The 17442-nt window shown below is 46.4% G+C and overlaps 2 protein-coding genes across 3 annotated transcripts in view; one reads left to right on the forward strand and one right to left on the reverse strand.

The window, feature by feature from the left end:
• Positions 1-17442, reverse strand: part of TMPRSS5 (transmembrane serine protease 5) — a 63077-nt gene that overhangs the window by 39097 nt on the left and 6538 nt on the right. For both annotated transcript variants that reach the window (XM_083162010.1, XM_083162009.1), the window contains exon 3: positions 4537-4635. In XM_083162010.1, coding sequence (XP_083018136.1) covers positions 4537-4635 — 99 coding nt within the window. The remainder of the gene's footprint in view (positions 1-4536; positions 4636-17442) is intronic.
• Positions 10266-13396, forward strand: LOC146042098 (general transcription factor II-I repeat domain-containing protein 2A-like). Its single transcript, XM_083162008.1, has 2 exons — positions 10266-11142; positions 11225-13396. Exon 2 carries the CDS (start codon positions 11240-11242, stop codon positions 13097-13099), a length of 1860 nt encoding a protein of 619 aa, XP_083018134.1. The 5' UTR covers positions 10266-11142; positions 11225-11239; the 3' UTR covers positions 13100-13396.

Genomic DNA, 17442 nt, shown 5'->3' on the forward strand with positions numbered 1-17442 from the left:
GAACCTCGGCATGGGGCTCTACATAGTATGGCGGGTTAGAGGTCACGCTGCACAGGCTACACCACTGCCACCCAGCCCCCTTCTGGTGTAATCCCTGCACTTGGGAGCCGCCCACTTTCCGCTTCAACCCCGGGCATGCACCGCTGCACGCCCCTGCCTTTTGCTTTAGGCAGCAATCCCAGGCCTGCACCGCTGAACACCCCTGCCTCCTGCTCCCAATGATCGGCCGCCGCTGCACCATGTGAGTATGTGCGATTTGGGGGGCAGTTTTTTTAATTAAGGAGGCCAATTCCCGGGATCCCGGGAATGCCAAGATTAGGCATTTTCAAACCCGAAACCCAGGATTGAAAAAAATGCCCCGGTATTGGCATCCCTACTCACAACGCCATCTAAAGTGCAATATGTATTGTCCATTGTTAAAATGTTGTAAAACTATACTTCTGTTGTGAATGGTGCATGGCAATTTAGATAAGGGACTATGGGCAAGATGTAAAATGCCTTGAAAAGTCACAGTCAAGTGGAGAGTGACAAAGTACCAGCCTTTGTACTAGAAATGTACTAGAAATGTGAAGTTCGATTACCATGGAAACCAAAACCAACTGAATTTCCACTTTTCTAACCTAAACTCAATATTTCCCATCAGAATTGGATCTGAAAAGGAGGCAAAACTACATCCTCTTGGTGACAGATCTCTCACTTGGTTTGAATTTTATAAAAATCCCAACCTCATAGTTAAAGTGCCATTTTACACAGATTAAGGGGGGTATTCAATGTCAGGGTCACGGCAGTCGAGCTTGCTCGACCGCCGTGACCCAGTCCCGTTCTCAGTCAGCTCGACCGAGAACACGCAGGCTGGATTTAATGTCCCGCCTGCCGGGGAGCGAAAAGGGGGCGTGGCCGCGAGTTGCAGCTGGGAAGAGGCGAGCTGCAGCCGGCAGCTCGTCACTTCCCGGCTGTTCTCGGCAGAACGAGCCCGACAGCTTGTGATGTCGGGCTCGTTCTGCCGAGATACCCTGCTCAATGTTATCGGGGAAGACAGCATTGAAAAGGGCCCGATGGGAGGTGCTCGCCGGAGATTGAATATCCCCCTAAGTGTCATCAGGACTGTGGGTTACTGTGACTGGGATTAATGGCTAAGTGATATTTCCTGCTTTACCTTTATATTGAATGTGTCAGGTTATTCATTCCTTCATAAGTACAGATGTGCCACAGCATGCACCGTGCGATGCTTGGTGTGAAGCCATCAATTCCCTTGCAATTCTAATTTTGGATCGTTTTTTTCACTATGCAAATAGGAAAACCACTGTAACATAGCATTTTTCTATGCAGATATAATCAGAAGAGTCTTGTGTGTCTTGTTTGCATAGTAATGCAAATAACATGCATTTTTGGGGAAGATTACTCAAAAAGACAACCGGTGTTAATAAATGTGCTCACAACTAGACTAGAAGGGCTGTTTATTTGATGAGAGAAAAATGATATTTTCACCAAGGTTAAGGAATGATGAATGGGCCCCTAATGATAATGGGTTGGAGATCAACTGTTCAGTTCATTAGTCTGCACTAAACTGCTAAAGCTGATATTTTATTGGATAAAATGAATAATTTGTTTTTAATAGATAGTTACCACATAGTTACCGACTTCTGGCTGCTCTCTCTCTCTCGAGAAAGCAGCCAGATCGGTTCAGCAGAGGGTAGAGCGGTGGTATGACACATCAGAAGGGGCAGGCTCATGGTATGGCACTATTGATGACAATACTGGGGGCATGGTGGCCATGTTTGTGTCATCATGGCCATGGCCCTGTCACAAACTGGAGTACTGGTTAACAACTCTAAAATTGGCGTCACCTGAAGCAAGGGTGCGGAGTCTAACCTTTCCGGGGGTTTTCTTCCAGTGACCCCAACAATCGGGATGTGGGCTTCGGGGGGTGCCCGGCACGTTGGTTGCGGCCCCCTGGTCAGGTTTCTCTTGTAAGTTGGTATAAGTACTAATGAGAGTGAATATGGAAGCGTGGTCGGCTAGCCGGGTCAAGATCAGAACGGACAAAGCAGGTACCCAAGGATAAGGCAAAGGGAGTCCAAGGTTAGGCCGTGTCATACACAGGAAAGCACAGTATACTAGGATGAAGCCGAAGAATGGTCACTATGCGAGCTGAGATCATACACTGGATAACACAGGTCAGGTACCGAAGGATTAAGCAGGAGTGTGGTCAGGAAACAAGCCCAGGTCAAATATGATAGTCAGGAATCTCATGGTAATGGACAAGGCACAGGAACGCTGGAGCTGGTGTGAACCAATAGGGCTATTTTACACACTCCGGCTCCTGCCGGGCGGCGAAATCCTGCACTGCCAAAAGCAGTGCCATGCACAGTAGTTGTTAATGGACACTATTGTGTCCATTCACACAGGATGGCCACGGCCCGGCTGCCCGGTTGCAGCCGAATCCCACCACTGAAAGGGATGGCTACCGGGCTGTGGCCATCTCCACCATTCTAAACTACTGAGTGCGGCACGGCTTCCTGGCCGTGCGGGTTTTGATGCCCAGCAGGAGCCAGAGTGTGTGAAATAGCCCATACTCTGACAGGGATTGACTGCCAGAGATAGCTTTATATAGGCAGCTAATTGCTGGAGTCTCGCAGGTGCCTCAATCAGTGAGAGCTGAGCATGTCTCACTCCGGTGCTGTAATCAATCAGCAAAACTCAGGCCACACAGAACTTCCTGACAGAGCTGAACACCAAGGGCGGGATGCTATATAGCAGAAATGCGGTAAAAACCCCGTTTTCGGGGTTTCTACCGCATCTCTATATGCTATATGGCGCCTCCGCAGTGTCAGCGCTGCGGAGGGAATCGCCAGCTAAAGCTGGCGAATCCCTGCAGAAGCCTATGGGCTTCTTACCGCAGCGCTGTTTGAGGGATCCGTCACGGATCCCTCCCAGCGTGCCCTGCGGCCGGCGCCGGGGTCTGCGCATGCGCAGATGGACTCCCGGGTCACAGACCCGGAAGTCCAGCGCCGGCACCGCATCGCAAGGGACAGCTCTTACCGCAAGAGCTGTCCCTTGCATGAATAACGGCATATGTTATAGCATATGCCGTTACTAATAATGCGGTAGCCGGCGATAATGGGCGCGGATGTTACAACATCCCGCCCACAGAGCTGAACTGACAGAAGAAATCACAAACAGGTAAGAACGAAACAAACTTGATGTTATGATGACACGCCCCCTATACAAATAGTTTTTACCAGCATTATACACCAGGAGTTGTGTCATCAGAATCGCATTAACTTACACCAAGTCCACTCACTTCACTAGCAAAGTGCTAGGTGCAGTCCGAGGTGCTGCAGAAAATAACGGTATACTTCCCTACTCTTCCAGGAGATAATTAATGACTGTGTTTGATATGATTTTGACTGGATTAGTGCAAATTACATACACACAACTCTATACATACAGCAGAGGGTTTAACGGTAACACCCTGTTGAATGTATACACTTGCTTCACATCCAGGAAGTGCTTGTGTTTTCTTTTGATAAATTCACTAGCAGTAAATAGCTCCAGACAGCAGCGGGATGAAGGCAGGGACGTTATATTTTACAATTTAAACCAGGTTCTCACACAGCCCTAATACAGCAGCTCCAGTAAAATGTTCTTATGTTTAACAATTACGGGAGGAGGTTTCATGGGTTTGACAGAACTACAGATGTGTCCAGCCTCAAACGCACATCGCAGCATGCATCTGCGCACCTATGTATATGCGCCATGCATCACTATGGTTCACAGGTGCAACAGCAATGCCCCATCCCATAAGCAGGCACACTTATCCCATCAGCATTGACGTGAATAGTCACAATCATAATGATGTAGCCGGACAATCTGTACTGTAGATGGAGACGCATTAGTGGGGTTTCCATAAAGCTTTTATGATCATCTTTGGTGAGAATGGATCTTATTAAGTTAAAACTCAGCGATACAGTATGTACTTAAGGGTTGGGATCATTTGGTCTACAGCATGATGGTCGACAGTCATTAGGTCAACATGGTTCTAGGTCGAAAGGGCATAAGTTCGACAGGTCCTTAGTTCGACAATGTCTAGGTCGACATGGGGTTTTTCACATTTTTTTTATCTGAATGTCAACACAGTAAACATGGACACAGTTTAAAGTGCACAGCATCCCCTCGTATCGCTCACTATGCGTCGGGCACGGTGCCTCGCTACGCTCGGCACACTATTTTATTTTCCCACCATGCCCTAGTGGATGGTAGGGCAAGAAATACCGCCTGTCGGCACATGTTGGCTCGAGAAACTGTGAAAAATCCCATGTTGACCTTTTGACTGTCGACCTAGACACTGTCGAACTAACGACCTGTCGAGCTAATGACCTTTTGACCTAGACCCATGTCAACCTTTTCCCATGTCAACCTAATGGTGTCGACCTAATGACTGTCTACCATCATGCTGTAGACCAAATTACCACATCCCACACTGAACCATCAGGGAACAACTTAATATAACATTATATTAATATACAATGATACCTATTATGTAAACTCCAACAGCAGTTCCTGTGAGAACTCCAACAGCAAAGAGAAGAGTGAGGATCTTCTGGCCACTGCATTGGTGGTCTTTGATTTTCTCTAGAGATGAAATAAAGTACAGTTACTATATATAGTAAGTAGGAATCAGGAATGCCAAAACACATATATTAGCACTTGGTTGAATACTGAATCTATGGTAAAATATTCTTCTGAACCCTGCTTTTCATACAGAAAGCAAGCAGATGGATCTTAAATGATCAAATATTTTCTTGGTACTTGTGGAGTATCACGGCTCCCACGATGGGCATCGCACATGAAAAAAATCGCATCGTCAGCGTGGAGTTGAGAATAGAAAGTGCCCAAAGCGTGGCGTGCGCAGCGAGCCCAGCGAGGGGACGCGGATACCTTCACAGGTATCCGCGTCCCCTCGCGGGCTTCACAGGTGTCCGCGTCCGCTCGCCACGCTTAGGGCTCGCCACACTTTCTATTCTCAACTCCACGCCGACGTGGATAGTAGGGGTATGAAAAGGTCGTAGGACGCATACTGCCGCCCCTCGCCACACTTTGGGTTTGCGTTGATAGTGGGGGTGGTACAGCCTCAAAAATGCCATTTGGGGGCCATTGAACATGTTTCATACTAATTTCAATGCATTTGGATGCTTTTTTGTAAAAAAAACTTTAAAAACGGCAAAAATCGCATGCCATCGCATGCCACTATATATGGCATGCAATGGCATGCGATGGCATGCGATGGGAGCCGTGATAATCCACAAGTACCATTTTCTTAACTGCAGATAGAAATGAATTGTTTTTCCTATTAGTATTTTGATCCATCCTACTGAATCCTTACTAGTTTTACTTAAAATTCTCCAGATTCTTTGGAATCACAAAAAGATTGCTACAGTATATCTGGTAAAATAAATTATCTATACAATTTAAACAGGAACAGACTTCCAATATTGTCATATTTGTATATGTTTCCCAAACAATGAATAGCTGTCTATCGGAGGTAGTCAATTTGTGCCGCTAATACCCCCTTAAATCTGTAATTGGACAGTCATTAGTACATCAAGCACTATTCAATTTAGAATCATTATAACAATATGTAGAACAGTACATGATAATTAAACAGATCGTCTTCCCCTCTATTAAACACCCATCTATTGCAACTGTATAGGTAACTATTAAATCATCTGAACCAATACTCGCTAAAAGGGCGGGTTGGTATGGAAAACCAGCCCAGGAATTTATGGAAGCAACAGTACTGTGCAGGGACGTGCGGTGGGGTAAATGGCTGAGGAGTCCCTGGCAAGTACCATAGCCAGATTTGTACCCAATTTATGAGCCATGGGGTACATGCCGGCATTATACACATGTGCAGCAGTATATACTGCTGGAGATTCACTGAGATTTAATAAGAGATGTGCAGAAAAGGTATCCAGGTGAGGCACTGCCTCACCTGCCATAGACTTTTTACTCCACAGTTTTGACTACAAAAATGATTAGAATAATAAAAATAAGATTTTTTATATATATTCTTTGTATTTTTCACATACAGTACTTTATAAACTCAAAACTCCAGCATATATGTTAGTATGACTGTGGTGCGGTTTGCTGAGTGGGTGGGATCCCTTCTAATAGGGCCTAATTCTTAGCTGGACACAGTTGCGGCCTTTGAATTTTTTGCTCTAGGTGTGATTTTTTTTTTGTTAATGCCACTAAAATGCCCATCCCTGGTGTACAGCCGCCCACTTTCAGAAACTACAGATGGCACAAACATGCTTTGTGCATTTAAAAATGCCACAATCAGTCTCAACATTGAAACTTTTACCAGAACTATGGTACAGGTCATCTGTCCGAGGATGGCCGCCGACGTGAGCAATTCAGCATCACTGTACACAACTATTTTTGGCAGCTGCATTACATCTGAGTCTGATTAGCTAAACCACATCTCTAATATACTTCTTGGTGCATTCATCTGACTCTGTACTGCAACTCTGTACAAAAAAAACAAGAAAAAACACATTGGACCCCAGCAGGAAAAAAAATAACACACTAGTCTCAATAGGAAAAAAGAAGGTACTTGTGTAATATCTGGACGCCCGATTTTCTTCATCGCATTTCACTATTTAAGTGAATGCGATGCGATTTGATGCGATGTAACCGGTTTTTCCCTTGAAATGTTCTTTTACTGCTAATTAAGGTAAAATCGCATCGCACCCTGTACAATTGTAACATGATGCGATGTGATTTTAACCCATCCATTTTCCATTTTCTGAATGTGTCTACAAGGCCCACAACCAGGCCACTATCAACGTGAACCCGAAGCGTGGCGAGTGCAGCGAGCCCGCGAGGGGCGGCGGTACGCGTCCTCCTACCTTTTCATACCCCCACTATCCACGTCGGCATGGAGATAATTTTATATAGTGTGGTGAGGGGACGCGTATTACTTCACATGTAATTCGCATCCGCTCGCCACGCTTCGGGCTCGTTGCGCTCGCCACACTATATAAAATCAACTCCACACCGATGTGGATAGTGGGGGTATGAAAAGGTCAGAGGACGCGTACCGCCGCCCCTCGCGGGGTCACTGCGCTCGCCACGCTTCGGGTTGGCGTTGATAGTGGGGTGCCGTTAACAATGGGGGGCAGTTAGCCATCAGGATGGGTATACAATTAAAAATGGGGTCTGGGGGGCCATTTCACATATGAAACAGGCATCTGGGTGCCTGTACATATATGAAAGAAGAAAAGAGGGGAGTGTCCTTAATTTTTGGTGCACCTCAGAAAATAATAAAACATAACCTTTATTCAATATTTCTCTAAAAGGCTGAGCAAATATTTAAAAAACATAGATCGGACATACAAAGGTGGGGTTTTACACTTTAAAACAAGGGTGGCAGGCAATTGTTGCTTTATGTTATATATAAGAAGTGTAATGATTGATTGCACAGTGTGTGGCTGCCTCGAACTGCTCAGTGGATTGTGATCTAGAATTGATCTAACCAATCTCTACTAGCAGAACTTATGGTGAGGTGCCAAAAAAAGAGAGGCTGGGTTGATATAACCTCTAGTGTCTCTTAACGTCCTATAGAGCTCACTCAATGGAATAACAGAGAGCCTCAGAGGTAGGATACAATAATAGGTAACTTGTTCTGTTAACGGATGTAAAATAGCAGGGATAGCAGAGTGTCTCTCTGCATAAATATCGGAGAGACCTCAGCCCCACAGAGACACTTTAAAAAATAATAAAGTGTCTCAGTGCCAGATATAAAATCTAGGGGCCAAATGTAATAGGTTGAGAGTTTCAGAAAGTGAGAGATTTTAGGAGAGTTTTCTCATGTTTTTTAAAGCAGCAATCAATTACATGGCAAAATCAACCTGGTTTTGCCATGTAATTGATTGCTGCTTTAAAAAAAATGGGAAAACTCTCCCAAAATCTCTCACTTTCTGAAACTCTCACCCTATTACATTTGGCCCTAGGTGTCAGATAGAAACTCTGAGATTCATTGGTGAGTTCGAGCCCTTAAAAGGGCTTCAAGGACATCGCACTGTGAGAACACATAATCAAAATGCAGTGTAAGAAAAATAACAAAATAGATACAGACTGCCTGCGCACCGCTAGCCGGCACGCGCTTCGCAGTACAGCTTCCTCGCCTGTTACCAGAACAAGTTAACTATTATTGTATCCTCCCTCTGAGGCTCTCTGTTATTCCATTGAGTGAGCTCTATAGGACTTTAAGAGACACTAGCCTCTCTTTTTTTGGCACCTCACCATAAGTTCTGCTAGTAGAGATTGGTTAGATCAGTAGTGGCCAGAAGGTCGATCGCGATCTACCAGTCGATCGCGGGCCTTCCGCCGGTAGATCGCGATCGGTATTGTGCCCAGTCCCCTTTGCTGCTGCCCGTGTGCTGGCTGAAGCCTCTCAGGGCTTCAGCGTTCCCAGTGGTGCACTGCGCGGCGGCGCGGGTGCACGGATGACGTCACCGCGCTCCGGCGCATCGGCTCAGTGTAGGACTGGGAACGCTGAAGAAGGAGGGAGCTGCAGAGTTAGCAGACTGCAGAGCGGGCTGTGCGGGCAGAGCGGGCTGTGCGGGCAGAGCGTCTCCAGCATCCAGCAAGGTACTGTATCATCAGCGTGTGCAAGCGGCTCCTGACCTGTGCTGGAGGGGAGGGGGGTGAGGGGAGAGGGGTGAGGGGGGGTGCGTGCGTTATGGAGAGGTGAACATCGTGTGTCACCACTTGCAGGGGCTGCTGTATATGTGCTTTGAAAACAGTTCTCAGTTATTTATTCACATTGTCTAACACCCTTATGTTTGTGCCACAAACATAAGGGTCTTAGAAAATGTGAATAAACAACTGAGAACTGTTTTCAAAGCACATATATAACCCAGCAAATTGGATGTTGTTTCATGTTAATGAGGTGGGGGGGGGGGGGGGGGTGCTAAAGGGCCCTACATACACAGAGATGTACATACCCAGCGCTGAGCCCAGCACATACCCAGCGCTGAGCCCAGCACATACCCAGCCAGCGATGCACCCCAGCACATACATAGCGCTGCACCATCACTGCCCTTGCTCCCTTCCTGGCAGTGTTCACTCGGCCGCTGGTGCGCCGAGGTGGAGTGCTGCCAGTGCCGGGCGGTACTGGTGGTGCTCTCCACGCTGCTCCCACTCCCCCTCCGTGCACTCACCTGCAGGTAGGAGCCGGCTCTGTTTGCCACACAGCTGATGCCCCGTATCAGAGATGCCCCGCAGCAGCGCTTCCTCCCGCTCCATGTCCTGTGCACGGCCCGGGGAGCGCTCTTCCTGCTCTCTCCTCTTTGCCGCTGGGGTGCCTGCCGTGCTGCCAATGCCGGGGGGGGGGGGACTCGGGCAGGGGTGCTCACCACGGCACCATCACTGTAGTTAAATGCTGCTCCCACTCAATGCGCTCCGGCGTCTGAGCTCATGGCGGGTGAATGACAGCTGCCGGGCAGGACTCGGGCGGCTGATCGCTCAGAGGCCACCACACAAGCAGAAATGTGTGGGCCTTCTGAGCGATAATAATAGTCAGGACTATTATGCATCGGGGTCGCACGGGGCCGCGCATCTGAGCTGAGTGTGGGACACACACACAGCGATAGTAAGCCACTTTCTGAGCGATTATGTAAAATCGCTCAGAAAGTGGCTGAATATCTCTCCGTGAGTAGGGCCCATAAAATCTGGCAAGCATTAACAAGGCAAGCATTTTCTGTAAGGTGCCTTTTTCATTTATGGTGGTTGTTACATGGAGGGAGGTGGCCCCCATGTGTCCCCTATCAGCCAGGGTTGCCCAATGTGTGCTGTATAATTCCTTTGGTACCCCCTTGTGTCACATATCAGCCAGGGGTGCCCAATGTGTGCGGTATAATTCCATTTGTACCCCCTTGTGTCACATATCAGCCAGGGGTGCCCAATGTGTGCTGTATAATTCCTTTGGTACCCCCTTGTGTCACATATCAGCCAGGGGTGCCCAATGTGTGCGGTATAATTCCATTTGTGTCCCCTATCAGCCAGGGTTGCCCAATGTGTGCTGTATAATTCCTTTGGTACCCCCTTGTGTCACATATCAGCCAGGGGTGCCCAAATGTGTGCGGTATAATTCCATTGGTACTCTCATGTCTCCCATATCAGCCAGGGGTGCCCAAATGTGTGCTGTACCATTTCAAGGGTGCCGAAATGTGTGTGGTATAATTCCAAGGGTGCCCAAATGTGTGCTGTACCAAGGGTGCCCAAATGTGTGCTGTACCAAGGGTGCCCAAATGTGTGCGGTATAATTCCATTGGTACTCTCATGTCTCCCATATCAGCCAGGGGTGCCCAAATGTGTGCTGTACCATTCCAAGGGTGCCGAAATGTGTGTGGTATAATTCCAAGGGTGCCCAAATGTGTGCTGTACCAAGGGTGCCCAAATGTGTGCTGTACCAAGGGTGCCCAAATGTGTGCGGTATAATTCCATTGGTACTCTCATGTCTCCCATATCAGCCAGGGGTGCCCAAATGTGTGCTGTACCATTCCAAGGGTGCCGAAATGTGTGTGGTATAATTCCAAGGGTGCCCAAATGTGTGCTGTACCAAGGGTGCCCAAATGTGTGCTGTACCAAGGGTGCCCAAATGTGTGCGGTATAATTCCATTGGTACTCTCATGTCTCCCATATCAGCCAGGGGTGCCCAAATGTGTGCTGTACCATTCCAAGGGTGCCGAAATGTGTGTGGTATAATTCCAAGGGTGCCCAAATGTGTGCTGTACCAAGGGTGCCCAAATGTGTGCTGTACCAAGGGTGCCCAAATGTGTGCGGTATAATTCCATTGGTACCCCCATGTGTCCCCTATCAGTCCAGGGTTGCCCAAATGTGTGTGGTATAATTCCAAGGGTGCCCAAATGTATGCGGTATAATTCCATTGGTACCCCAAATGTGTGCAGTATAATTTCAGGGGTGCCCAAATGTGTTGTCACTTAGGTCACAGAGTCTTTGAGGTGCAGGGTTGAGCAAGGCAAGCCATTGTCTACAAGTCTGAGCGGTCACAGTGCAGGAGCATTTTATCACCTCCACGAGAGTCTTCAAGGAAGAACAGGCAAACTATTGGTAAGTATATCCACTGAGTGTGCTGCTATGGTGGCTAATATGACGTGGGGACTGATATTTATCATGATGTTTTGTTTCCTAGGAGCCTGCTATCACCATGAGTACTGCACAAAATGCCAAGAAGCCAAAAACGTACTATTTCCACTCTGAATGGGAGAATGACTTTTTTTTCACAATGTCAAACTCAAAATGTGTATGTCTGATCTGCCATTCTAAAGTTGCAATTGCAAAAAGAGGGAATCTGGAACGGCATTTTAAAACCATGCACAATAAGTTTGACACCGATTATCCTCCTAAAAGTGAATTGCGGAAGAAGAAAGTTCACCAGCTAAAACTGCACCTTGGCACTCAGCAGTCAGTTTTTACAAGACCTAGTGCTAAATCAAAGGCAGCTACTATTGCATCATTGCGTGTCAGCCACATACTTGCAAAGAAAAAAAAAAATTTTCAAGATGGAGAAATAGTGAAAGAGGCTTTTTTAGAGGCAGCAGATGTATTATTCCAAGATTTTAAAAACAAATCGGAGATTATGTCTTCTATTCAGGATATCCAGCTTTCCAGAAATTCTGTGATGCGACGCTGTGAAGTTATGGCTGACAATTTAGTGGAGCAGTTGCAAAAAGACCAAAAAGAGTGTGTCTTCTTTTCTCTGCAATTTGACGAGTCAACAGACCTGACAGACACATCACAACTTTGCATATTCTCTAGAATGGTTTTTGAAGATATGTCTGCTAAAGAGGAGATGCTAAAAATCCTGCCACTAAAGGGAAAAACTAGAGGGGAAGACATTTTTCAGGCCTTCAAGGAATACATAAAGGACACACAACTACCAATATACAAACTTGTTTCCATAACCACTGATGGAGCACCGTCTATGACCGGAAGGACCAATGGGTTCATTGCCCTGTGCAAACATGATGAAACATTTCCTGACTTCCTGAATTATCATTGCATAATTCATCAGCAAGCTTTGTGTGGTAAAATGCTAAATATGGCTGATGTCATGGATATAGCACTCAAAATTGTAAATTCAATTAGAGCACGAAGTCTTCAGAGGCGTCTCTTCCGATCACAACTTGAAGATAATGAAGCACCACATAATGATCTTTTATTGCACACTGATGTCCGATGGCTAAGTAGAGGTGCATTTCTGCAAAGATTTAGAGAACTACTACCCGAAATCAAAGATTTTTTAGAGTCCAGAGATGTGGAATACAGGCAGTTGGATGACGAACAGTGGCTGCTAGATTTAGCTTTTTTAACAGACATCACAGCCCTGTTAAATGAACTGAATATACAGCTTCAAGGTAAAGACAAAAATGTTGTTGAAATGATTGGGTCTATTAACTTCTTTAAGCAGAAACTGAAAATGCTGTGTGTGCGTCTCCAGCAGTACAACCTGCGTGACTTTAAAAATCTTCTCTCTGAGCTAGATGCTCAAAAAAAAGAACATTCGCAACTTGCCATTTCCAGATATATGGAACAGATTGAAAACCTCCAATCAGACTTTGAAAGACGTTTCAAGGACTTCAGATTTCTTGAACCGCTAGCAACATTTTTGTCTTTTCCCTTTGGTACAGACAAGGATATTGATGATATTGCATCCCAAATGTCCTCTCTTTTTCATATGGACACCTCTTCAGTTGCAGATGAAATAATGACTTTGCAAAATGATATTTTTATCAAAGCCCGGTCTTCTGAAGGAAATTTTTGGAAGCTTCTTGCTGAAGAAAAATATCCTAACCTAAGAAAAAGTGCCATGTACATAACAGCACTTTTTGGCTCCACATATCTTTGTGAGTCTGCATTCTCGCATATGAAAATAATCAAATCCAAATACAGATCAAGTCTAACTGATGACCACCTTGACGCCTGCTTACGATTAGGAACGAGTACCTACTGCCCTGAGTATTCAAAGCTTGCTGATGCCATGCAGTGCAAGTCATCTCATACCTAAATTTGATTTCACCTCTGATGAAAACTACAGCTGTCTGTTTATGCAATTATGTTTGTACAATAAACTCTTATTTTCTTCATCTACCATTCGAGTGTCCGTTCCTATCCTTCTGCAAACAAGGGGGGTAAGGGCTTTCTTTATTCTACTTTGTATGTTCCTGGCACCGGATACACCATCTTAATACAGAGTGCCATCCTGTGAACCAAACGATAATACCTAAATTTGCAAGATTTCCCAACATATTGACGCCGGTAGATCTCCGGTAAGTAAGAGTTCAAAAAGTAGATCCCAGGAAACAAAAGTCCGGCCACCCCTGGGTTAGATCAATTCTAGATCACAATCCACTGAGCAGTTCGAGGCTGCCACACACTATGCAATCAATCATTACACTTCTTATATGTAACATAAAGCAACAGTTGCCTGCCACCCTTGTTTTAAAGTGTTAAACCCGACCTGTATGTCCGATCTATGTTTTTTAAATATTTTCGCAGCCTTTTAGAGAAATATTGAATAAAGGTTATGTTTTATTATTTTCTGAGGTGCACCAAAAATTAAGGACACTCCCCTCTTTTCTTCTTTCATGTTTTTGCTCATTCATGTTATGTCCAAAAGGTAGCACACACCTGATCCTCCTGATGTGATACATATCCTTAAGGACATATATAGGGGTCCACCCTGCCAATTCCAGTCTTGTGCGATTGACAACCCCCCGCCCCCCATGCCTGTACATATAAAAATCGCGTCAAATCGCATGCAATATGATTGAATGCGATGCGATACAACGCGATTTTAAGGTGCGATGAAGAAAATCGGGCGCCCAGATAATACACAAGTACCAAAAAGAAAATACATTGGCCACAATACAAGAAATTAAAACACAATGGCCTCAAAAGGAAAAGAAAAAAAAATGAACCCTGATAAGACAGATTGGTTCACACAGTAAACAAATAAAAATCATTGGCCCCACAGGGGGTGGGGTGGGGGGGGGGGGGGATGGCAGATATTTAATTTTGGTACCACTAAATCAATTAATGTTTTTCAGTTCTTTCCAAGTCACCCTCTGAATACTGTATACAGGCACCAGCTAGAATCTGACATGCTGTTATCCTAGCACACTCACATTACACTGACTTGTCCATTCTGTTTTCATTTATTTCTATTTTTCTTCTTTTATTATTTTTCAAACATGAATAATATAATTTCCACATAAAAAAAACACACCTGTAAAGGCAAATAGAAATAATACTCCATGCCTAACTAATAAACTTCTCATTGCTTGCCCTGTACTAACCTATTCTTTGTTACCATCAGGGCCGTTTCTAGAGGCGGACAAGCCGTGCAGCAGCCCGGGGCGCCGCACGGCTTGTCCGCCTCTGAAACAGCCAGGGCGCCCGGCAGTCTAACCCCCCCGCCCGCAGCCGCTGCCGCTGTCTCCCCGGCCGCCCGACTCCACGCTGGAGAGGGGAGGGGAACGCATCGTGCGTTTCTCCGTCCCCTCGCCCACGTCACTGGGCTGCCGCTGTCAGCCAATAGGAGCTCGGGCGCGGGATAGGAGAGAAGCACGATGCGCTCCCCTCCCCTCTCCAAGTAAGTTTGTTACTGGGGGCATATGTTTGTGACACTGGGGGGCATATATCTGTGGCACTGGGGGGCATATATCTGTGGCACTGGGGGGCATATATCTGTGGCACTGGGGGCATATATCTGTGGCACTGGGGGCATATATCTGTGGCACTGGGGGCATATGTTTGTGACACTGGGGGGCATATATCTGTGGCACTGGGGGGCATATATCTGTGGCACTGGGGGCATATATCTGTGGCACTGGGGGCATATATCTGTGGCACTGGGGGCATATGTTTGTGACACTGGGGGGCATATATCTGTGGCACTGGGGGGCATATATCTGTGGCACTGGGGGCATATATCTGTGGCACTGGGGGCATATATCTGTGGCACTGGGGGCATATATCTGTGGCACTGGGGGCATATGTTTGTGACACTGGGGGGCATATATCTGTGGCACTGGGGGGCATATATCTGTGGCACTGGGGGCATATATCTGTGGCACTGGGGGCATATATCTGTGGCACTGGGGGCATATATCTGTGGCACTGTGGGGCATATGTGTGGCACTGTGGGGCATATGTGTGGCACTGTGGGGCATAATTGTGGCACTGTGGGGGCATATATTTGTGGCACTGGGGGCATATGTGTGGCACTGTGGGGGCATATATTTGTGGGACTGTGGGGGCATATATTTGTGTCACTGTGGGGGCATATATTTGTGTCACTGTGGGGGCATATGTGTGGCACTGTGGGGGCATATATGTGGCACTGTGGGGTATATATTTGTGGCGCTGTGGGGGCATATCTGGCACTGTGGGGGCATATTAGTAAACAGCATCGGTTGTGCGGCAGCGGCACATGGGGCATAATGTGTAATGGGCATTACGATGTGGGGAGTATTGTGTAATTGCCATCACAGTGTGTGGTCTAATGGGCATCTTGGTGTGCGGTGTAATGTGTAATTGTCATCACGGTGTGCGGCGTAATATGTAATCGTCATCACAGTGTACGGCGTAATGTGTAATTGGCATCACAGATAAATAGTGTATAATGATTTAAGTAGCCTGTCATTGTGAGGCGTACTAGGTCATTGTGTGGCCTTCAGCCAGCCAACTTAAGTGCGGGAGGACAATAACAATTCCTGCAGCAACCAATGTCTGGTCTTGCAGGTTGCAAAAGTGTGATATAAGGTAATTGTTTTCCTGCTAGACCACGCCTTACATTAAGCCACACCCCTTTTAATATCAAGCCACACCCCCTATTTCGGCGCGCGCCTTCGGCGCGCGAAATTACTATAATACCATGCTATGTATTGGGGGGGGGGGGGGGGCGCATTTTTATTTCTTCGCCCTGGGAGCTAAATTGTCTAGAAACGGCCCTGGTTACCATCCACAGTAAATAGTGCTCATTTTTCTATGATTTTTTTTTTAATATCCTTTCATACAGGAATTCTTTTGTAAATGGAAGTTATTCATTTTCTGTTTCATCAAGCGTTACTAGACTTAATGAGTATTGCAGGTTTGAGATTTTATCACACTGAAAATCAGCCATAAACCTCAATACAATGATATTCCTGCAAGTGAGTGTAGTGAAAAGCTAATGTAAGATGTTCAGCATTATCTGCTACATGCCACCGAGCACTGTAACCTGATAGGACAAGACTGGCTATCATGTGCTGTGTATGATTCTCATTATGTTATCATGCAATGAAGGAAAGTTACAGTTCCTTGAAAGTGGAAATTTACTAATAGAATAGATCTGCATGAGATCAATGGTGGACCATGTGGGTTGTGGGCAAAAATATAAATTAGGCCCCCCTCCTATATCCAAACACAAGTTCACAATATGCAACCAGGCAGAGGGTGACAGAGGGAGGCAGAGTGTGACAGGGAAAAACAGTGACAGGAAGAGAGTGACCGGGGCGGCAATGGGCCCCTTATATCCCTTTTACACCACCGCAAAAACACGTTTTTCCCTCGTGGATCCTGGTCAGCGGAAGTGTAATAGGGGTCAACCCATGTCCATTTACACAGGACTTCTACCCATGTCCTCACCAGGCCAGGACCTGGGTAGAGGGCAGTGTAAACGGGTATATGGGGTCATCCGACCCAGCTCCCATTTACAGCAATGGGGAAGCCCATCCTCCGGACCGCAGCATCCTGTGTTCAGTATAGAGGTTGGGTGGAGGGCACACACAGCCTCCGCTGCTGTCCACTGTACTTGGCAGACAGCAGCCAGTAGCGCACGCAGGTAGGGTTTCTGAGTACCCAGAAACCCCCCCAGGAGTCTAAGGACCCTATGCTGAAAGCTGAGGGTCCCCTCTTTCCATGGGTATAAGAATTTTAAAAATCGGCCCTTGGGAACCGGAGATATCTGACTCCAAAGCAGTGGTCCCCATCCAAGCCTATTAATTGCTCTTCCCAGTCAGATATTTCAGGTTCTGTCTGACTTAGAGTTTTTTTGAGGGTATATTCCAAAAGCTTGGACTCTCCCCCTTTGATGGACACTAGTAGCTTGTCTCTACTGTTCCCAAAATCAGAGATATCAGCCTTCCAGCAGCTGGTTACTGCTCCAGCTCCACACACCTGGTATGGGTTGGGATCATTTGGTCTATTGCATTATGGTAGAAAGTCATTAGGTCGAATCCATTAGGTCGACATGCTAAAAGGTCGACATGATTCTAGGTCGACATGGGAAAAGGTCGACATGATTCTAGGTCGAAAGGTCACTAGTTCGACAGGTCATTAGTTCGACAAGGTCATTAGTTCGACATT

This window comes from Crinia signifera, chromosome 19 (assembly GCF_055691185.1).
Source record: "Crinia signifera chromosome 19, ASM5569118v1, whole genome shotgun sequence".
Classification (NCBI taxonomy): domain Eukaryota; kingdom Metazoa; phylum Chordata; class Amphibia; order Anura; family Myobatrachidae; genus Crinia; species Crinia signifera.